Raw genomic sequence first — 23,648 nt, forward strand, 5'->3', positions numbered from 1 at the left:
TTCTATGCACCACCTTCTTTCTCTTTGCTTTATACAATACTGTATAGAAGGAACCTTTTTAAGCTACCTTTACATATTTTTCAAGCAAAATCTTTGTCTTTTAATCTGCCTTCATTGCATTAAATAGTTTTTCTTGCAAACCATGCCCATCCTTGAACTTTTAAGCATATTGGATTTTGAAAATGATTTCTCTAAGAATTTATAGGTACTTTTGATATCCAAGCATGTTCTTAAGTGATTATTTTAATCTTTTTAATCATCATTCTATGGGTTGCTTTTGTGATAAGTGTCTTAATGCCTCGTGACTAATGCATATTGACTGGAACTTCTTGTATGAGCAATTGGGATATGAAACCCTTATTGGAAGGATATTCTTAAGCCTTAATCCCTGTTTTGAGTTATTATTCATGTGGCTTACATTCTCTAGAACTTGTTTTAGCTCTTGGTCAAAATTATGTGTGCATTTATGATTTTTAATATGATAGAGGCATTCTTTTCTACACCGTTCTACCCAAACACAACCCACAATCATCCATTTGTTGCTTAACCCTTTTGATCCTACACTTTCTTCATTTTGTCCATCATTTTGAGTGTTTGAACCATAATGTTAATTGAGTTGATTTCATCTTGATAAATACAACTTCCTAACCTTCATGGATTTTTATTGGGAATTTTAATTTTGTTTCAAAAAAAAAAGGGAAGAAAGAAAAGTTTTTAAAAAAATTACAAAAAGAACAAAAAGAGTAAAGAAATACTTTTTATTTACATAAACTATAGCAACAAAATAAAGTTGAATAAAGTACTCTCTTAGTGGTAGAAGGTTAGGATCTGAACTTCCTTCTTTAAGATTAGATGACATTTGACTCATCTTTCTTTAATTCTTGACACTCGATTTCATCATTTTCTATTCCATCTAGCCTTTCCATCACTATAACCTTAAAACTCCTCTTCATTTTTTACATGAATGCTGAGTAATAGTAGAGATCTTAGAATTATTACAAGTTTATGATAGGATGTTTGCTGCTTGAATGTTTGAGAGAAAAGACCCCCAATAGGGAGAGATGAGCGAATCACACGCTTATACCCTTTAAGCAAATCTCTATTGTTCATGCATTTAAAGTCAATTGCACTTTGTAACTAATTACTTGGCATTATTCATGTTATCATTCTTGGTTCCTTGAAAGATGTTGATCGATTAGTTCTTGAGATCACTTTTAAACATGCAAGTTTCCTTAATTGTAGCTATACTTTCTTTGGAATGATTCAAGTCTTTGTCCAGGAGTACAAAGGTTTAAGTGTGGGGGAGTGATAGAACCTATCTTTATATGGTTTTTTGAAGTGTTTTATGATGTTTTGCAATACTTTCACCCTCATTATGCATGCATTTATAGCTTTTTGATTACATTGGTTCATCCATTGCATTTTGTTGTTTGAGGGGTAAAAAAGGATCAATTCTCCTTTCTTAATTGTATTGCCTTCATTTGTAATTTGTTAGTCTTTACAAAGCTCCCTTGTTGTGATTTTCAGGCAATTGGAGAAGTACCTAAGACCCAAGATAAAGTATTAATAGAGCCATAATGTTACAAGGACCAAAACACAAGAGTTTAGGGTGTTCTGCCTCCCCAAGTCGTGACATGGATTGCTGAGGTCACAACCTAGATGCCTTTTTATGAAACTACATGTTTTGGAGCTAATTCAAGACTAAATGCTCTCTATCTTCCCAGATCGTGACATAAAACTTCTGAGATTGCGACCTGGACCCCCAAATCATGACCTAAAACACTCTTGATGTCAAGACCTAAGTATGTTAAGTAAAGCTGTGTGTTTTGGAATAGGCTTTGGAGCTTCTACACCTAAGGGGGGCAACCACCACGAAGAGACATTACCATCCTGCAGATTTGTATAGGGTTGAGTCACCATCATCTCCTCTTAAATCTCCATTGATTCCAACCCAAAACCTTCATTTTTCTTCATCTCTTCATTATTTTCTATATTTCTGAAAAGATTAAACCACTCCAACCACCTTCTTCTCCATCATTCCAACCCCATTTTTAGCATCACCCATGGCTGTTCATACCTGGAGCAATTGTGATCGGTTTGAAGACATGAGAGGCTAAACCCATGGCATCTTGGTGATGGAAGACAAAGCTTGAGCTCAAGGACTTAATAGGGGAGTTATCAGTTTAAATCTATGTTTGATTTTGTGTTAGAGATTTCTAGATTTAAGGAATTCTGTATCTATTTCAGACTTGATTTATGATTGTAAATCTTTTGTTTAGACTATTGAATGTATTTGGATTGGATGCTGTTAATGTTGGATCATTTATATAAATACATCAATTTTGGATCCCTATGTTCAATTAATTATCAGTGATCTTTGGTGATTAATCTGTGTGCTTGGTATTCTATGATTATCGATTGACTTTTTAAGGGCACTTGCGTCATCTGTTTATCTACACTTTAAGTGGTTTCTAATAATGTTTTAAGAGATGTTAATTAACCTTGATTAAAGCGAATTTTCATTATTTAAGACATTGGACCCAAGTGATTACTTGGGGTTTTCTTCAGACTTAGAGACCTTCTAAAACTCTCAATCATTTTAAAGAGCAATGATAGCTGAGTTTTCATCATCAAGAGGCTGTTTCACCATAATTTCCTTTTAATCTAAAACATTTCATCATTCAATTAAAATACCAAAAACATTTAATTCTTTACATTTTACATTTATTGCACCACCCTTAAATAGTTGAAACTCCCCTTTTCTTTGCTCAAATCATCATGTTTTTTATTACCAATTTAGACTAGGTTGTTTTCCAATAAAGCGCTCCTCAAGAAAAACAATTGGTTGCACCCTATACTATATTATCTGGTGCAATCACAATTTTTAATGACCCAAAAGACGACATCTCGATCCTACGAGAAACGCTTACAAAATTATGTCTTGAAGATCAACCACGAGGAAGTACACTACTATGGTACATAAGCTTGAAGACAAGGTTAGTTTGGTGTTCTTCCTTGCATTTTTCTTTGTATTTTTGGTTTGGTGGTTGAAAAAAGTTGATTTTCCCTTTGAGAAATGCTGGCCAAATTGAATCTTAGATAGGGGAAGGAAGTTTTGATGTTAAACTTAGTTGAAACACTTTGGATAAAGGTTGTTTCAAGTGGTATTATATTGAAATTTAAAAGATTGCTTGACATGATTATTATGGGTGTTGTTCTGCCATATCAGATTTGGTACCCTAGGATATGTTTTTCATAGTTTTGATACTTCCATTATGTTTAAAATTGAAAATAGTGTAGGGTAGACCTAAAGAACAAGCATTGGAAGCATTAGAATTAAAGTTAGAATTTTTGGATTTCAAAACCCCCTGTTCAGCCAACATTAGTTCTTGGGGAAGGAGTTTTCTTTTTATGAATCCAAGCTCATATTTGGATTCCTTCAGTAAAATTGTGTTGGATCAACTTGAGGGAACAATTTTTACAAAGCTAGAACATTAACTCAAAAATTTAGAGAAAAGGTTAAGTTTAAGAGAGCTAGTCCTAAACATTATGCAATTTCTTGATCCTAATGGATTGTATGACTAATATGACTATGTTTAGGACCTTGGAACATCCAAGAGGATGTTTGATGATGTTGACTAAAAGCTTTCATGGTTGGAAAGTGATCGGACCTGAATGTCGCTTTCCAGGTTATCAAAATTGTGATTGCACCAGATAATATAGTATAGGGCATAACCAATCGTTCTTCTCCATGAGCACTTATTTGGAAAACAACCTAGTCTAAATTGGTAATAAAAAACATGATGATTTGGGTCAAAAAAAAAGGAATTTTAATTGTTTTAAAGGTGGTGCAATAAATGTGAAGTGCAGAGAAATATATGTTTTTGGTATTTTAAATGAATAAAGAAATGTTTTGGATTAAAAGGGAATTATGGTGACACAGTCTCTTGATGATGAAAACTCAGCTATCACTGCTCTTAAAATGATTGGGAGTTTTAGAAATCTCTAAGTCTGAAGAAAAATCCCAAGTAATCACTTGAGTCCAATGTCTTAATTAATGAAAACTCACTTTAATCAAAGTTAATTAACACCTTTTAAAACATCGTTGAAAGCCACTTAGAGTGTAAATGAATGGATAATGCAAAGTCCTTAGAATGTCAATCGACAATCATAGAATACCAAACACACAGATTAATCATCAATAATCACTAATAATCAATTGAACACAAGGATTCAAAAACTAATATATTTATATAAATGATCCAACATTAACAGTATCCAATCCAAATACATTTAGTAGTCTAAACATAAGATTTACAATCATAAACCAAGTCTGATACAAATTCAAAAATTCCTAAATCTAGAAATCTCTAACAAAGAATTAAGCACAAGTTTAGACTAATAACTCCCCTATTAAGTCCTTGAGCCCAAGCTTTGTCTTCCATCACCAAGAGGCTAAAGATTTAGCCTCTCATGTCTTCTAACTGATTACAATTGCTTCAGGTATGAACAGCCATGAGTGAAGCTAAAAATACAGTTGGAAAAATGGAGAAAAAGATGGTTGGAGTGGTTTGATCGGTTCAAAATTACAGAAAATGAGGAAGAAGTGAAGAAAAATGAAGGTTTTGGGTATGGAATCAATAGAGACTTCAAAGGAAATGATGGTGGTTTCTATCCTTACAAATATGTAGAATGGAGAAGTCCTCTTTCATGGTGGTTGTCCCCCTTAGGCATAGAAGCTCAGAAACCTATTCCAAAACGCATAGTTTTACTTAATGCACTCAAGTCGCGACCTCAGAAGTGTCAGGTCGCGACGTGGGGGCCTAGGGCACGACCTGAAAATATCATGTCGTGACAAAGAGCATTCCGTCTTGACTTAGCTCCAAAACGTGTAGTTCCATTAAAAGGGTATCCAGGTTGTGACTTCAGCAATCCATACCACGACCTAGGGAGGCAGAACACTCCAACTCTTGTATTTTGGTCCTTATAACTTTGTGGCTCCATTAATGCTCTATCTTGGATCTTAGGTCCTTCTACAATTGCTTGAAAATCATAACAAAGAGCTTTGTAAAGACTAACTGATTATGGATCAAGCAATTATAAATAAGGAGAGAAAATTGACCCCTTTTTTACCCCTTAAACAGCAAAATGCAATGCATGAATCAATGTAATCAAAAAGCTATAAATGCATGAATAATAAGGATCAAAGTGTTGCAAAATATTAGAAAACACTTGAGAAAACCATATAAAGATAGGGTTCTATCAGGAAGTCAAAGGAGTCAAAGGAAAAGCAAGAGGAAAGCTTGAAGTACAAGGTAGTGAACTTACTTATTATCATTGCTTGATGTTGTATGCTTGGATATTGATATGTATGTGATGTTTGAATGTTGTTCTGATATGTTTTAGCTACTGTAATTACTCTTTATGATGAGTAGATTATGTCTCCATGTCCATGCATCAAGTAGGTAGCATTAAGCATGCTAATCTGTAACTAAATAACAAGAGAATAAGCAAGTTGCATTTAATACATATGGTATTGTTTGCTGCTGAGCTTCCCTCGAATCTCACCCTCCCTAACCAACCATTTAGGTCAATCAATGATGGGTAATAATGGCATGAGAAGGAAGGAAAAGAAAGTGGAGAATTATTGATGTTAATGATTAAGATCAAGACTTAATGTATAATTCTCTGATTATGTAAGTTATGTTTATAGATGCCAATGATGCATTGTGATTAATTAGAATGTCTATGGCATGAATGAAAATGTATGAGAATAAATGGGAAAGAGTAAGCCCAATTCATGCATGCCAAAGTAATAAAAAGAATTAAAGCAAGTAAAGGAAAAGAGAAAAACGTAGGTCCTAGAGCAATCAATTTCCAACTCTAGTTTGACCTATCAAATAAATGAATTCAGTCACAAAATTTGGCAAGCTTATAGTACATATGCTAAGCTTTAATCAAGAGTAGATCATGTCAATTAGATGTGTACACAAGGAGATATGAATCTCCAAAGTTGAGACAAGAAATCTGGAAGTTCTAATATTTACCAAATGAACAGTAAAGTTTAATGAATAAACTGTATGAACTGGTCAAAGATAAGTTCTGTTTGATATTTTTCTCTTAAATAACATTGAAAGAGCTTCAAGTAGAATTTTAGAACACCTCTATACAATTTTTCTAGAATTAGTTATGATTTTTCAAAGTTGGACCTATAATCTGAAAAATGCATAGTGAACAGTATTTCCATGAGCAACGTCCTAATTACATTTTTATGAGTTTAAGGCCATTCAAAGTGGTTAGAAATGGTTCTAAATAGACTCTAAGATGCAATCAAAGCAAGGATGTTTCATCTCTCAAGTCTCAAACTCAAATTCTTAACCTCAATCTCACTCACTCTCATCTCTAGTGACTACCAACGGCGACTAGGGGCTCTTAGAGTTAGTAGCTAGTCTCGTACTCTCTCTCACAGGTTAGAGGCAAAGACAAAGATCCTGTTCGCGTCACCTGAGTTTATCTCCCTTCTTTATTGTCATCAAGCTCCAGCCTGAGTTTGTCAAGCTTCATTACTCTAAGTCTCCCTCGTGCTCCATCGACGATTATTCTCTTCCCCAGTTCTCCCTCCTACTCTCTGCCTCGTACACTCAACCACTTTGCTGACTGCTCACCTGATCTATGCTCTCCTCTCACTCTTGGTAATTTACTAATTCATTAGAATACTGGATTGATTAAGTCATTAATTTAACACTTGTTAAGGCTAAAATTGTGATTGGAATACTGGATTGATAGATTGATTATTCTTTCTTTGGTTAAATTTCAAATTGTTTAGTTATGTTTGGCTGTTTGGATCTGATTGAAATAGATTAATAGAATTTAATTTTTATTTAATGTTTTCTTGTTCTTGTAATTACTGAATGGAAATGTGGAATGTCTCTTGCAGTATACATTATTAAACCAAAATGGGTGATGAGGTAAATAAAAGAAAGCATCTTGACAATGCTGTTGAAAGTAATATTGTTCAAGATGAACATGCTCCACCTGTGTCTTCTATGCCTGAATCAAATAAAAGGGAAAAAAAACAACATCTGAGGTTTAGAAGTTTTTTATTAAAAGTATTATAGATGGTAAAGAAAAGGCTATATGTAATGGGTATGGAAAAGTGTATATAGTTGGTGGTAAGGATTATGGACTTCAACTCTCCGGTGTCATATTAATATGTGTGTGTCTCTTCCAAAATATAAGAACATTGGTGCCATGATGATAGATCAAGTAGGGAATGTGAGGGCTAGACAAATTGACCATAACAAGGTCTGAGATAGGATTGCTTTTGCTATTATTAAACATGATCTTCCATATTCCTTTAATCTTCCATATTCCTTTGTTGAGTATGATGCAATTAGGGATTAACTTTCATATTTAAATCTTGATTATATGAACAGAAAAACTACTGTGGTGGATGTTTGGAATTTCTATCTTATTCAAAAAGAGATCCTAAAGAAAACATTAGCGGACAGTCTTTGTAGAGTGTGTTTGACTTCTGATTGTTGGACTTCTATAACTGGTGAAGGATATCCTTATTTGACTACTCATTTTGTTGATGATAAATGGAAGCTTAATAGCAAAATCCTTGCATTCTCTAAGATGGATCCTCCTCACTCTGCAATTGAATTGGCTAAAAGGACACATGATATATTGAGGGACTAGTGGATTAATAAAAAGGTATTTTCTATTACTTTGGATAATACTTTAGCAAATGATAATATGCAAAATATGTTAAAAGAACAGTTGAATTTAACCAATAGCTTGATATGCAATAGAGAGTTTTTCATGTGAGATGTTGTGTTCATATCCTAAATATCATAGTGCAGGAGGGCTTGAAAGTAACAAGTGATGCTATGCATAAAATCAAGGAGAGCATTAGATATGTAAAGCAATCACAGGCAAGGTTCATTCATTTCAAGAACTGTTGTGATAATGTTGGGGGTATTGAAGCTTCAATGGGTTTAAGGCTAGATGTGCCAACTAGATGGAATTCAACATATACAATGCTTGAAAGTGCTATTAGATATCGTTGTGCTTTTGCTAATTTAGCTTTTCATGACACCCATTATCACTATTGTCCAACAAATAAAGAATAGTCTAAAGCAGAAAAGATGTGCACATTCTTAGAGCCTTTTGTAGTGACAACAGACATGATTTTTGGCTCATCATATCCCACTACTAACATGTATTTCGTGTAGATATTTACAATTGAGTTAATGTTAAAATCATACTTGGATGATGAAGATCCAGTGATTCAGGATATGGCTGTGAGAATAGTTGAAAAGTTTGACAAATATTGGAGTGATTATAGTGTAATTCTTTCTCTAGGAATTGTTCTTGAACCACGAATGAAGTTTGATGTCATAAAGTTTTCTTACTCAAATCTTGATCCCATCAATTATAATGATAAGTTTGAAAACATTAGGAGCAAGTTATACTATGTTTTCAATTATTATAAAAATATGGGATCATTATCTTCATCTTCGGTCCCTTTTATTAGAGAATCAAGTTCAACTTCTAATTTCAATGTGAGAGCTGAGATGGTAGCACCACCTTCTAATTCTATCTCTTATGATAGTGGTGATGAAGGTACCACCTACTTGAAAGCTTTTAGGGTGGGTTTGAAATTCTTCAATAGTTATAACTTAAATATCTTTTTTGTTGTCCATTTTGATTACCTAGCTTTTATTAAATCTTTATTTTAATGATTATATACTACAGAATTATCTTAAATGCAAGAGCAAAGATGCCACATCAATTAAAAAGTCTGAGTTAGACTATTATTTGGAAGAAGTGCCACTTGATCCTAACTTGTTTATGAAATTTAATGTTTTGAAATATTGGAAGACTAATGCAGCTAGGTTTCCATGCCTTTTAAAGATGGCATGTGATATTCTTAGTATTCCAATTACTACAGTTGCTAGTGAATTAGCTTTTAGCATTGGCTCACAGGTTCTCACAAAATATCGAAGTTCTCTTCTCCCGGAAAATGTTCAAGCCCTTATTTGGACTCATAATTGGATTCTTGGTTTTCCAAGTGGTAATATTTTTTTTTTTTGTATATATTAGGCTCACCATAATAGTAAATATGCTAACACCTTTTTCCTATATATGTTAGATACGTCTGAGTTTGAGGTCAAGAAGAAGGACATTATTAATGTTGATCTTTTGGATGCTTCAGATATTGCTTCCAATATCACAATTACAGATTGAAAATCATTAGATTAAACCTATTTTGTTTGAAAATTTTGTATGTTAAGACTTGTTGAATGTTAATTATGTTTCTAGTTTATGTGTGTTGGATTTACTGATCTAATCGGGATTGTATAATTTGTAATTGTATTTTAGTGACAGTTTGGATAAATTTATATTTTAAACATATGTTGTAAAAAAAACATTGAAAACAAATTAGTGGGCTGGCCCGCCAACCCACCATAGTTGGTTAGGGTTGGCATTTTGCCAGTATGCCAAAATGCTGGTTGAAGCAACCCGCATTGTTTAGGCCACGAGCTATGGCAAGCTAGCTTACCACCCACGGGCTGGCTTGCTTTCCCAGCTCTAACTTTGAGGAGACCTTGAATAAGAGGATGCCAAGTAAAGATTATCCAGCATGGCATCAAAGAGAGCAGTAAGAAGACCCTGATGACCCTGACCCTCTATATGGATATTGTGCCACAATATTAGAAGATGTTTATTCTTCTATAGTATCAGACGTAGCAATTAGGGACGATACACGGAGTTATCCAGTGCCCAAACTAGACAGTAACAAAGCTAGACACAATGTGAGATTGTTACCGGTACTGATAGAGTTCCCTATGTATGGTGCAATGTTAGAGGAATTCAAATATATCTGGAATTCCTACAACAAATAAGAATCCTATATCATATAGTTACATGGGGGGATCGCATAATGGATGATACAATATGGGTTAATGCGTTGTTATAAGTACTCCGTATACAGATATCTGGTGTCATGGTTCTATTATTTCTATCATCCGATATCGGTTACTTTCAAATAGATGGCTAATGCTGTAGAACTTTTTGATTTATTGCATTTTTCACATATGATTGTGTGTTATAGGCTGAACTTTTGAGTAGAATGTTATGTAAGTACTGTTATGTATAACTAACTTGCTACCTACTATACAAAGTAGAAGTGAAATATGAGTTTAATATATAATATAGCTCTGTTCCTTTTGTAGTTTAACAAAACAAAATGCGTAGTGCTTGAAGAAACGTTGGAACAAGGAACAACTTAAGGAACCCTATTAGGCCCCCTGTGGATCCGATTCAAGTAATCATGAATCGATTAAAAGAGCAACAGCAGACTATGGAAGATATTCGAGCTAACTAGGTTCTATAAGAACAAGAGTAGGACACTGTAGCAGCAGTAGTGGTAGCAGTGGCAGTAGTAGCAACAATAGTAAACCTGCAACCTTAGTAAGGGATGGCTAGTGTGCCATAGTAACCAATCCAACCTTAAGGTCCACTAATCGATTAGGCGAGACCAGTAGTAGAACAAGATATATAGTAATGGATCAGTCGATTCTACAAACTCAAATTCCTTGCCTTTGAAGGGGTGTTTGACATGCAAATAGCTGAGGATTTGGTAGCCTAGCTAGAAAAGATATTTAAAGTTATTGATTGTCTATCGAAGACCAAGGCACAAATGGCTATCTACAAGCTAGAAAGGAAAGCTTATTGGTGATGGAAAACACTAAGTTAGTATTGGAAGAAAGCAATACCCCAATCACATAGGAGGTATTCGAGGAACAATCACTACTGCAAAAAATACTAACTATAATGTTTATTTTTCTATTTTTGTAGCATTTTAAAAATGTTACATTAACATCTGCTACGAAAGAATGTGGGTATAAGCTGTAGTGCTTTCAAAATGCTATAGTAGGTGGACCTCCTATAGCACTTTCTTAAAAAGGCACTACAAGAGGGGGAAAAAGTGCTACCAGAGGTCCCCCTTCTATAGGGCTTTCTTGAGAAAGCGCTACAAGAGTGTTGCTCACTCCTGTAGCGCTTCATTAAGAAAGCACTATAGGAAGTACTACTTGCTATGGCCCTTTCAAAAGTGTTTTTTGTAAAAAAGAAAAAAAAATAATTAGTATTCTATAGTGTTTCCAAAACCACATTTACAGAACTTACATAGAAATTTCTCAAATGCCAGCAAAAATTAGAGATCAATGACATACAATAAAATTCTTAGAACAACATAGCTAATTAAATTAACAAACTTATATTACCACTATATATATTGACAACAGTTGTAAACAAAATGAATCTAATTCTAATTCTACAACTAAAGCCAAATCATAAAAGAGAAGCAGCTACCCACTTTATATAAAGAATTGTTTGAACACATATCTACACCACTTTTCAATGACTTCATTTACTTGGTTGTCAGTGTAGTGTGTGCAATATGCATTTTCATAATACTGCTGAATAATTTACATAGCCAATTAAAATCACTGAAAAATATGTATTAGACAATAATTAAAGTTAATAAATAATATAAAGTGAAAATAAACCTACTTACATTGTTAGGAATAAAAATTTGATCATGAGTAATAATATCCTTCATGAATCTCATAATATAATAACCAGAATCATTATTATTGGGTTGGAAAGGGCAATGCAACAATATCGTCAAATAGTTAAATCAATTTATAAATACAAATAATTTATTTTCAAAACTTAAGAATTGAAATAAATGCCTTAATTTTCTTCCACACATAACTTTTTGAGGTGTTAGTAGCTTTAGAATAACTCAATCTAGTAGAACTTTAATAGCCAATCAATGCACTAATAAAATAAATTTGAGATTAAATTGGTTATTCAGTCATACAAATATACACATGTACACAAGTATGGGCAGACACTTACCTACTAAACAACCATATCATATCAGGACGGTCTCTTGGTTGCCTATGCTCTAAAGGATCCAAATAGTAATAAGGGGACCTAAAGGTACTGCTGAATTGATCACAATCAATATCTAGTATTGCCTAAAAAATTTTTAAAAATTGTTTAATTAAATCAAAAGTAGCAAAATGATTAACAAATATCATAACTCATAAAAGTACAGCTGATGACTTACCCTGCATTGAATAGTGCTAGAAACAACATATTATAAGCTGCTTTTGCTGAGAAATACTCTTTAACCAAGTTAGATTGAAAGTCGATGTCCTTTTTTCCAGTATACTGGCCTATCATATAGGGATTGACAAATGAGAATTGTACAGATCTCTTAGTGTCCATCAATACGTCATGGTAAAGTGTCTTCATGTAAAAACAGATAATTAGATTAAAACTAATAACATTAAATGATAAATAATAAGAATAATAGAATACCTAATCTATATGTTAATAGTCATAGCACCAACTCACCTATGATAAAGTATGTCATTTAGTACATGCCAATCAACATTATCAAATATATCACTTGTGTCGTAGATATGCCTATCAAACTCCACTTGAATACCATTTCCTTCTCGAAAAAAATTAGGTGCAATCAATTCCAATTGATTACGATGTGAGGTAATTTGTTTTTGACCTATTTGACTTGCTAGCCTTTCTTTTTTGATACACTTGTTGAACCCATAAAGTTGCTGCCAACCAATTGAATTTGTTTGCTCTTTTATTTTGTAACCTATAAAAATCATCAAACTAAATCAAATATTTCTAAAATATATATGAAAAAGTATTTTAAAAAAGTAAATTTATTACCTTTTGAAATGACTCAATGAGACCTATAGGCCATGTAACATAAGCAGCCACAACATCTTTCACCATTGTTTGCTCATCTGAAGTAGGAAATGGTAATTGAGTATCTTCATTGATGTAAACATTGATCCTTACATAGAGTGTATTCTGAGGTGATGGTGAATTGTGCATAATTTCATTACATTGTTGTAGACAACACCCATAGCAACTGCATGCTTAAAAGATTGATCTAAATACAACTTGCAATTTGAGTTTCCCTACCAAAAAAAATAAAGTCAACAAAGAAGAAATTATAAAGAAATTTGAAAATTAAGTAGAGAAAAAACTTGAGAAAATTTACCAAAGGAAGGGGGACTTTAGGAACTAAAGTACAACTGTCCTTTACACTTAGGCTATCACATTTGCGAATACTTGGTCCCACCCCATATTGTATGCAGCTCTGCAACTGGTCCATTAATTCCATATTTTTTTGTTGCAATACACGAGTCTGTTCAAAAAAAAAATTCTGTATTTGCTGCTTGAAAGAATTCATTTCCTCTTTTAGTTGTGAAATCTCATTTCTACTGTAGCGCTTTTGGGGTCCAAAATAAGATGTCAGTGTCACTCTAAAACCAACGCCTCGAACACGACCAGGAACTTCAGGGACATCTAATGCTTACTAAGCAAATCCTTACGTCTAATACGTTGGGTTTCATCTAGTGATTCTTGTGTGATTGATTGCTAGCATAAAAAAGAATGATAAAATTATTTTTTATAAAATAGAATCATTTAAATAAAAACTACTTAATGGAACATATAATACTTACACAATACTTTGTAACCTTCTAACTTCATCATGAACAATTTCATCTTTCTTATTAGTGCAACCAGCCAGCCACAACACATGCCATGATAATTGTGTAGCATTTAAGTTTGATTCCTTTATCTACATATTAGAATTATTTGAAGTTGAAAGTGATTCTAACAAATATTATACATATGAAACAATTATTAGTGCATATACCAGTTTTTGCTCTATTTGTTCATATGCTATTCATTCTTGTCTATAGCGATATTTCATGTTTATCGCTTGGGACCGATTTTTGTCACTTAATTCCTATTTAGATGAAAATTATTAATATTAACATATGTTAATTACATATAAATTATAGTTGGAAAAGTCTATTATTACCTGAAATTACTCAATTGTATGTGACTCCAAAAAGATATCTTATTGTTTTTTATTGATGATACCGTCACATAAACTCGATGGTGTTGGGATGATATTCTCATCATCATCTCTCAGTAGTATTTGACTAGATCAGCATGAGACTTTCTTAGAAGAGTGCTAGTTTTCACTAGTACATACCCCTCTCGAATCTCATCAATAACAAAATAGGCCTACAAGAAAAAACCGTATTTAATTGGTTGAAGTGTGATCTTATAAGAAAAATAATAAGGATGTTAGAAACCAAGTTCATTCGAAACCAAGTTCTTATACTATTTCAGGACTCTTCTCCAATAATCAAATGTACAAGGGACTTTATCTCGAACTGCAATACTAATAAAACTAGTAAATTTGCTGCAATTGACTCCAATTGGTTGCCCCTTGGAATTCCACTCAATTGATGACTTGATTCCCTTATTTCTCAACTTGATCAACTTAGCTATAATGGTCCTACAACGGGCTATATCATGCTCATATCTCTCTCTTTCAATATGCAAAGGGACTGGGACATTATCCTCATTCTCCTCAGGAATATCGACATTATCTTCAGTTAGAGAATCCATTTTCCTACAAAATAATTAAAGCAGACAAAACATTAGTTAATAATGAGAAAGTTGAGAAAAGTAAATAAAATAATTTAAAAATAAAATGAAACATACAACTAAATTTAATAAACTCATGTTCTTTTTCATTTTCTTGTTTGATTTAAAATTGTGTTTCTCTTGAATCTTCTAGTACTTTGAATTGATACATTGACCAATTTCCTTCTTTATGATCATCTCTAACATATAAGAGTTCACTCTCATCTTCATCTTTATCAACATCAAAATCTTCTGATCCTAATATCTCAAACATAGGATCATCCTCATCTATATTTATGTATTCATTACCTTCAGTGCCATCTTTTTTATGATTTTTGTTTGATAGAAGTACAATGAACCAATTCTTCTTAGCAAGATTTGGAATGAAAAATACTTGTTTTTCTTAAGAGGCTAAAATAAAAGGATCATCTTTATACCCAACTTTGGAAAGGTCCATCTAAATAAACCCTAACTCATCTATCCCTAATCCATTGTTGTTATTAACCCACTTGCATCTGAAAGCAGGGGTCCTAAAACATCGAGTAATCTAACTCCCATATGCATTCAATGACACCAAAATATGACATTTGTGCATAGACAGGGTTTATGCCACAACCCAGCAATAAGTGTTACACTATTATTTTGCATTGTGCTATGTTCATCCTGGTCTTATGCATAAAATATGTACCCATTGATTGCATAGCCAATGTACGATAATAAATGGGAAATGACATTTTAAGACATTTTTGTAAGGAGAAATGACGAAAATACCCCTGAGATGACTTTAATGAAATTTCTAAGAATATAGCTCATTTTGAGGTTTGTAGTAAGATTTAATTATTTGAGTCGTGAGAAAACCTTAAAAAAGTAAGTAAAATGGGAATTCATGAGTAAGAGATACAGAAATTTATAAAATTAGTCTCATCTCAAGAAGGCCAGTATAATGGCTTTAAGAATATTTAAGGCTCAAGTTTACCATTTAGGGGTATTTTACAAAAAATTTAAAAAGAAATACCTGCAGGTTAAGTTATGGTCTGAGAAAATTCAAAGATTTTCTCCAAAATTAAAGAAATTTTATGGTGTAAACAGATGAATTTTTGGAGCCTTAGATTGAATAAAATACTCCAATCCCCTAAATAGGAGACAAAGAGATAAGATTGCATTAATAAAGGCGTTGAGTTAGCATGTTGAGTCGCCAAGGTGCATTTATGATACCACTGAGTCATCTAACAAGTCACCGGCAGATATTTATGGACAGTTGAAAAATCAGAATGCAGTACAAGTATATTTTAAACAGTCCTCTATCTACCAGATTTAGCAGAATCTCTATTGTGTGACTTAGTGAGGCTAAGTAGCCTATTAGTAGAGCTAACTATTTTCTTCTATGCTCCTTTAAGATGGCACCACATGTGGGCCAATTTATTGGTTAGAAATTCTAAGGAAGCATGTGGGGAAAAAAAGGACCAGTAAGATACAAATGAGACTGGTAACTTGAAAGCTTGTTGGAGAAGCTTTTCAATTCTCTTTTATTCCCCTCTTTCATGCCAGATGTAAGGTTTCTCATTGGTAGGAATATTGCAAAAAGACAAATGACGAGATCATTGAAAATGTAGTCTAATCAAGTTATAAATGGCAAAATCATAAGCTAAGTGGTTTAATTATGAAACACATGGCAAGGTGTGATGTAAGAGGTGTGATGTCACAAGGAGTAAGCAATGTAGAAGCTTAGACATATGGCTTGATCAAGATGGAAGACAAGAAGATGAGGGACCTAAGGCAAAGAGATTAATGAATGGTCAAGATTAAGCCACCAACTTTTCCCTTGATAAAATGTGACAATTTTAAAGGCCACTTGTCCTAAACTCAAGTCTTTCTCCTTAAGAAATTGTCAAGTGTCCTTATGACATCATACCCTTGACATCATCAAACTTCTTTCTTGCCTCACTAAGCCATATGGCAAAATCTCATGGAAAGGAATGGAGAAGATTAGATCATCAACCTTGGATCAAAGTTGAACTCCAAGTTTCTTCTTAATTTACTTGGCTCACATTTGTTCAACTCTTTTAAAGGCCTTCTGGAGCTCAGAAAATTCCTCTTTTACTCTGTAAACTTTCTTTTATTATAGGAAAATTCTATGAATTTTTTTGGGCCATAACTCTTCCTTTAACAATTTCTTTTTAAATTTTCCATAAAATGCCTCTTAGGGACATAATTGGACTTTATATTTTATTAAAGCCACTCTACTAGCCTTCTATGAATAAGACTAATTTTATAAACTTCTTTAGCCTCTTAACTATTTATTCTCCCTTTTTATGTACATTTTTCAGGCGTCCTCATGGCTCAAATTATTGCATCTAAATAATTACTTCAAACTGAGCCACTATACTAAAAATTCCATTAAAGCTACTGTAGAGGTATTTTTATCATTTATCTTTATCAAAAGGCTTCTATGCACAATTTTCCAATTTTTTGAGATTTTTCTGAAATTTTTTGTATACTTTCTATAATTACCCCTATTGGCCCGTGACTTTCTGAAATTACAGTTTTGCCTGTACTTGGGTTCAACCTCATGAATCATCACTTTGAGGCCTATAGCTCAACCTTAGGCCTACGCCTAACCTATTTTTCCTTTCTGAGCCCTTAAGACTCTCCTGGAGTCCCTAACTTTGTTTACACTTTTGCCCTTAAAAACTCTCTCACTTTACAATTTAGTCCCCATTCCCGTTCTAGCTTCTTTTCATATCTTTAGGACTTCTGCTCAAAAAAGCTTAGTAGCTTACCTTTTTTAGGCTACTTTCTAGGCTTCTAGGCCTAAAATTTGGGATGTGACATTTCTCTCCCTCTTTTAAAAATTTCGTCCTTGAAATTTCAAGGCTAAACCTCTATCTTTATACTGACTAAGAGGTTAACTGAGGAGAATGTCTCTTACATTCTTATCTTTTCTTCCATCTACTTGAACTTTATGCATTTCTACTGAAAATGGCTTAGTTTTCTGGCCTTTGCATACTTTTACATAACTTCTTGGGGAGTTACCCATTATTGGGCTACTCTTGCCTGAGCACGCTTAACTAAAAAATGCTTATGGAAATCTGATGCACTAGTGCTGATAGGCTCGAATCATGGTACTTTGCTATCTTAGACCCTTCTTGTTTTAACTTTTTGTCAAGTCTTTTCAGCTTACATTCTTGATTTTAGCCTTATGTTAGGGATTTGCCTGTCTATACTCAGTCTTTTCTTGTATCATAAGGGTTTCTTCCTGTATCTGGATCTAGCCTAGATATCTTTTGTTCAAGTTTTCACCATTGCTCACTTTTGTGTCACTCACTAAAGCCATTGACATTGTGATTAAATCCATTTTGCCAAGTTCTCTAATCACACATGAGTATGTGTCATTTTTTATTTCATGTGGATTTAGAATTAAATGCTATTAAATGTTAATATTTCAAAAATAAGACACATGGTCATGTGTGATTGAAGAACTTGACATAATAGATATAAGAAACTTGTTATAAGTATTGTCCTTAAGATATTATATTAATATGACAATTTTAAAATATATTTTATTACACGTATATTAATTAAAAAATTACTCAGATTTTTGAACGAGTTGTTAATATTTTATAAAGTAAAAATTACTTGGATTTTGTCTAAATTTACTAAAACTATAAAACTGATGATTATTTAATATGAAATAAATTGTAAAAAAATAAATTAAAGATTTAATATGGTGAGAGATAAATCAATAAATAAGATTTATTTTAATATATTATTAAATTAAAAATATATTTTTAAAATATTTTAATCATTCTTTAACGGTACTAATGGTTTGGACTAAAATGTATTTTTTTGAAATAGAGTAGAGTCCTTGAAAGGGAAAATAGAAAATTGATTAGAGGATTTTATTCTAACAATTAATATCTAATAGATCTGTTTTACCCTTTAATAAAAATACGGGTAATGAAGATCAAGTATTATTATATTTTAATTTAATATAAGAGTATTTTATTTGTAAGTGTAGCTATCTTTAGGGGTGTTCATGGGACAGAACAGACTCAGGTGAGACAGCCTTTTCCATCTCGTGTACCATCCTATTCCAATAGTGTTGCATCCCGTTCTAACGGTGTCTCGTTTTATTTGGGACGGGACGTAACCTGAATGAGACAATGATGTCCTGTTTATTTTTTTTTAATTTTTTTGAATTTTTTATTTCAAAACCAAATGTATTTTTTCAACTTGAAAAACCAAATGTATTTAGAGCATAAAAACTCATAGTAAAAATTATATAAAAAATAAATAAAAATAGGCTAAAAATTGATAGTAATTGAAAATTAACATAGAAAAATGTTTCTTTTTGAAAGACAAAAAATATATAAACTCAAAATATCCTCTGAAAAATATCATATAACCCATTAAAAAAACTTATGAATTGAAAACAATATAATCATAAAAATTATAACATTATTATATCAATGATAAGTAAAATAAATTTATAAAATTTTAAAAAAAATATATCATGATAGGACACTTTAATCCCCAAATATTTTTGTCCCGCCCTACTTTTGTTTCATCTCAAAAATTTTTAGGACAGGATATAAGTGAATCCTCTTTTATTTTTCTATAAGAAAGAATCCTGTTCAAAATACTGTCATGCTCTAGATGTGAATAGCTTTTTTAGTGGGACTTAAGCTTTGATTCGTCACGTTATGAGAAATTAAACATATTTGTATAGCTCTGATTTTAATATAAGAGTATTTTAACCAAATTAAATTTTACCGTACTTTAAGTTATTTAATAAAAAATTTTATTGTTACAGAAAAAATGTTGGATCTTTACTCAAATCACCATATTTTGATGGACTAGCCTATTCTTATAATTATTTTTGTATATTTTAAGTAAGTTATTATCTATTGTCCTTAGTATAAGGAATAGACAAGGAGTTCAATTTACTCTTAAATATAATATCTCAATTTATTTTATCTCTCAAATTTATAATTTTTCTCAAAATATTTCTATTGATTGCACATATTATGGAGTTTTCATTAATAAGTAGTTCCAATGCACATAACTAGCAAAGATAATTTAGAAATGCTAACACCCATTTGCTACAAATAAGTCACTTAATTAATTTTCTCAACATTTGTGAATTAATTATCAGGTTTGTATATTAATAAGGATAAGAGGTACTCCCTCGGTCCCTCCTAACCATAATATAATATATTAGTTAAACTTTCTCATAGATAAATGAATGTTAGCCAATTTAAATGAGTTTAAATTAATAGAAGTTACTTATCTTATCTTTATTAAAAAATGTGACTGAAAATTTTTTCTTATCTGATATGCGTTTAAAAACTTTGTATTTTTTTTAAAAAAGAGATAAAAAGGAAAAACTATCATTAATTATATTGTGAATCTTTTATATTTTAGACCAAAATTTTTCTTTTAAAAGACTCTTAATATTTATGAGAGGAGGGAGTAGTCTATTGTTATAATTATGATTGAGTGTTGATTCCAATTTAACCATGATTGGACTCCTTATTTGTAAATTAATGTCTTTATCAGTTTAATGAAAGGTATGATATTCAATGCTTAGTTCAATGAAAGGAATTGGAATGGGCGTAAGTAAGGAAGGAGGGGAATATATAAGATGAGAGAGAACCAAAAAAAGGCGTGTGAGGTTGTCAGAAGAAGGGCGCAACATTTGAGAAACAGATTCCACAAACAGAATAAGTGCAGACGGATGGGCATTGGGCCTCTTCCACATATTCCAAACCCTTCTTTTCCACACATTTTAAAACCTTGCCGTCTCGTGAGCCCTCTCCCTCATTTTCCTTAGCTACACAAAAGGTTCAGGTCAGTGACATTCCGAGGTTTATTAGAGTTGTGAACTTTTGGTCAAAAAAAAAAAAAAAGAGTTGTGAACTTATGGTGTGTCACAAGACTTAATGTCTATACGTGTATAAATATCTATAAATTATTTACCAATACTATCCTCTTTTCCCTGCCTACCATTCCTCCCTAGTCGTCCCTTACAAATCTTCACAACATGAATAAATATTTATGATTAACGATAAAGACTTTTTGTACGACCAGCACCATATGACATTTAAAGATACTCTCTTTTAATAATTTTATAGCATACTTATATAAATAGGTTATTGAGCCAATATTATTTATGATTTTAAACTACCAATATCTGTCCCTATAAAAAAATTTGTGTGCATATGTATATATTAGATCTCACAGACACACTTATTTATAATATTAAAAATTTATCACAAATAAAAGGGCTAACTTAAAAGTTTCTACAAGCGTTACTATAATCTTTAGCTCCTTCCCCGTTTTTGTTTTAACCCCTCAAGTTTTAAATCATAGATTTTGGTTCCTCAGAGAACAAAATAATCTAAATTTTAATTGAATTATAAGAATCAATATTTTAAATAAAAAGAAAGTTGAAAGACCGAAAACAAAATGAAGACAAATTTAAGGAACTAAAAATTATATTAATCCTTTTTTAAAAATTAAAAAGTATAAAATTCATGATAAAGAAGCAATTAATAATTAACTTTGTTAATGTATCATGTTAAGAGACTATGGGTGATAGAGAAAAGAATGGATTTTTTTAAAAAATAATACTATGATTTATTTCGAAATCTATAGAAAGCACAAAACTCATGCGTTTTACCATATTGATATTCTAAATTTTATTTTTTTCCATATTAATATAATTTATTTATTGAGAAGATAAAGAGAGGCAGTGGTGATTAACTTTGTTAATTAATACTCCCTCCGTTCCTTATTATAAGAGACATTTGATGCTTATGCCATGTTCCTATATATAAGAGACACTTAAAAGTTGTCTCTACTTTTTTGTGTTGATTTCCTATTTTACCCATATTTATTATCTCCAACTCACACTCTCTCTCCCTCTCACTTCTCTTTCTTTCAATAATTTAATTATTCTCTCTCATGCTCTCTCTCCTTATTAATTAGGGTATTTTTGGAAAAAAATTATATTGATTGTTCTTAACTAATTTTAACTGTTTTTTTTATTAACGTAATTCGGTTATTCGTCTCTTATACTCCCTCCGTTCCTTATTATAAGAGACGAATAACCGAATTACGTTGATAAAAAACATTTAAAATTAGTTAAGAACAATTAATATGTAAAAAGTATAATTTTTTTTCCAACAATACCTTCATTAATAAGGAGAGAGAACATGAGAGAGAACAATGGTAATTTATTAAAAGAAAGAGAAATGGAAAGGAGAGAGAGTGTGAATTGGAGACAATAAATATGAGTAAAATAGGAAATCAACACAAAAAAGTAGAGACAACTTTTAAGTGTCTTTTATATATAAAAACATGCTATAAACACCAAATGTCTTTTATAATAAGAAACGGAAGGAGTAATAAGCAACGGAGGGAGTATATAAAAACGCTAGGGCCTCCGGCATTCTTTTTGGGGATAGCAAGTGATGTACTAGTTCTTTCACCCCTCCTGCTGATTGGTGGCTTGGACGCTCCTGCGCAGCGCGTGCCATGTATATGCCTGTAGCTCTCAGTTCGCGGGCCCACCAGTTCATTTATCTAGCTGTACGCGCCTATCGAGGGGCGTGACTCGCATCACCTCTTATGTCTATGTATTTCAAGTTTCAAGCCTTCCGTTTTCCCCGCATAACCCCAACCAAAACTTGGTTTTTAGTAGTAGCAAGAAGAAGTAATTATGACGGCTCCCAATATGGAGACGATCACGGCCTCGTTGGAGCGCTGTTCATTAAACAACCACCACACCAGTCCAGGTTCCGTCTCCGACGCCGTCGGGACAGACACTTCATCCACCTCTAACGCTGCCGCCGCCGCCGCCGCCCCCACCTTAGACCTCAACTCCAGCATCTCCCTCCCTTACCACTGGGAACAATGCCTCGATTTGAAGGTCTCTCTGTTCTCTTCTCTTTCCTTTTCCCTCATTCCTGCCCTAATTTACTTTGATTTCTTCAATCTTAAACTCTGATTCTAATTTCCTTTGGTTTGATTTCAGACGGGAGAGATATATTATATAAACTGGAGCAACGGCATGAAGGCGAGAGAAGACCCTAGAAGGATAGGGGAAGAAGACGGTGGCGGTGGGGAGTACTACTACTCCGAAGATGAAAGCTGGCACGACAGTGAAGAGTCGTCTTCGGAGTCGTGTCCGTCGTCGTCAAGAGAGCATGCCAGTCCGGCGGTGGAGAAGCAGAATAACGTCCTGGTGGTCGCCGGGTGCAAGAGCTGTCTCATGTATTTCATGGTTCCCAAACAGGTCGAACACTGCCCCAGATGTAGCGGTCAACTTCTTCACTTCGATCGATCCGATAATGCCTCTCCTTCTCCATGATTAAACCAAAGAATTACCTTATTGTCTAATCTCATTTTTCCTTTGATTCTATCTGTACCACTCCTTTCTTTCTCTATTTCCTTTTTCTCTTGTTTGCTGTGCAAACTAAATTTTCTCCTTTGAAATTTTTCTTAGCAACCCAGATCGCTCTATCCTCTTTATGTTTGAGATTTGCAAAGTTGGCCGTGCGGATTAAGTAGTAGGAAGAACGAAATGAGGGTTTTTCGTTTTCTTACCTTTTTTCTTTTTTAGTTTATCAATGGATTAATGCAATGTTATGGACTCGTTAATTCGGATATTATTCTTTGGTATTCGCGATTAATGAATAAGCCAGCATATATTCGGTCAAGTTCTACGGAGCTGGCACTGAGGTCAGTTTTACCAGAAGGAAAGAATAATATTGGTAATGATTGCGACGTGAAGCATTCATCTTTCTTTTCATCCATTAATTTTCCTTTTTATTAAAAATGAAAATGGAGCGATAGAATCCTGACTTTTCTTGTCTTTTCTCTCTGTTCTCTGATTATCTGCAAATTACCAGTAATCTTCAAGCTCTCTTAAGGGGCAAAGCGGAAAAATGGTTGGTGGGGTTTCAAATTTTTATAATGTTGCCTCATAATTAATTGACAAGATGATCTCATTACTACGATCTTGGCGCCGGGTTAATGGGGTTTGATTTTTGACGAAGTGCCGATGACAGGGAAGCAAGCAA

General features: G+C 32.8%; 1 protein-coding gene across 1 annotated transcript; it reads left to right on the forward strand.

Annotated features, from left to right (window-relative positions):
* Positions 1–22,242: 22,242 nt before the first annotated feature.
* Positions 22,243–23,285, forward strand: LOC114754357 (uncharacterized). Its single transcript, XM_028943128.1, has 2 exons — positions 22,243–22,495; positions 22,601–23,285. Exons 1-2 carry the CDS (start codon positions 22,286–22,288, stop codon positions 22,934–22,936), a joined length of 546 nt encoding a protein of 181 aa, XP_028798961.1. The 5' UTR covers positions 22,243–22,285; the 3' UTR covers positions 22,937–23,285.
* Positions 23,286–23,648: the final 363 nt, after the last annotated feature.

Source organism: Neltuma alba, unplaced genomic scaffold (assembly GCF_004799145.2).
Source record: "Neltuma alba isolate B1F8T4 unplaced genomic scaffold, ASM479914v2 tig00001248_pilon, whole genome shotgun sequence".
NCBI lineage: Eukaryota > Viridiplantae > Streptophyta > Magnoliopsida > Fabales > Fabaceae > Neltuma > Neltuma alba.

What these genes read in the sequence shown, in the direction of transcription:
- LOC114754357 (XM_028943128.1), top strand. Translation starts at nt 22,286, where the DNA reads ATGACGGCTCCCAATATGGAGACGATCACGGCCTCGTTGGAGCGCTGT. An exon ending in AACAATGCCTCGATTTGAAG is followed by an intron (nt 22,496 to 22,600) that starts GTCTCTCTGTTC and finishes GTTTGATTTCAG; the next exon opens with ACGGGAGAGATATATTATAT.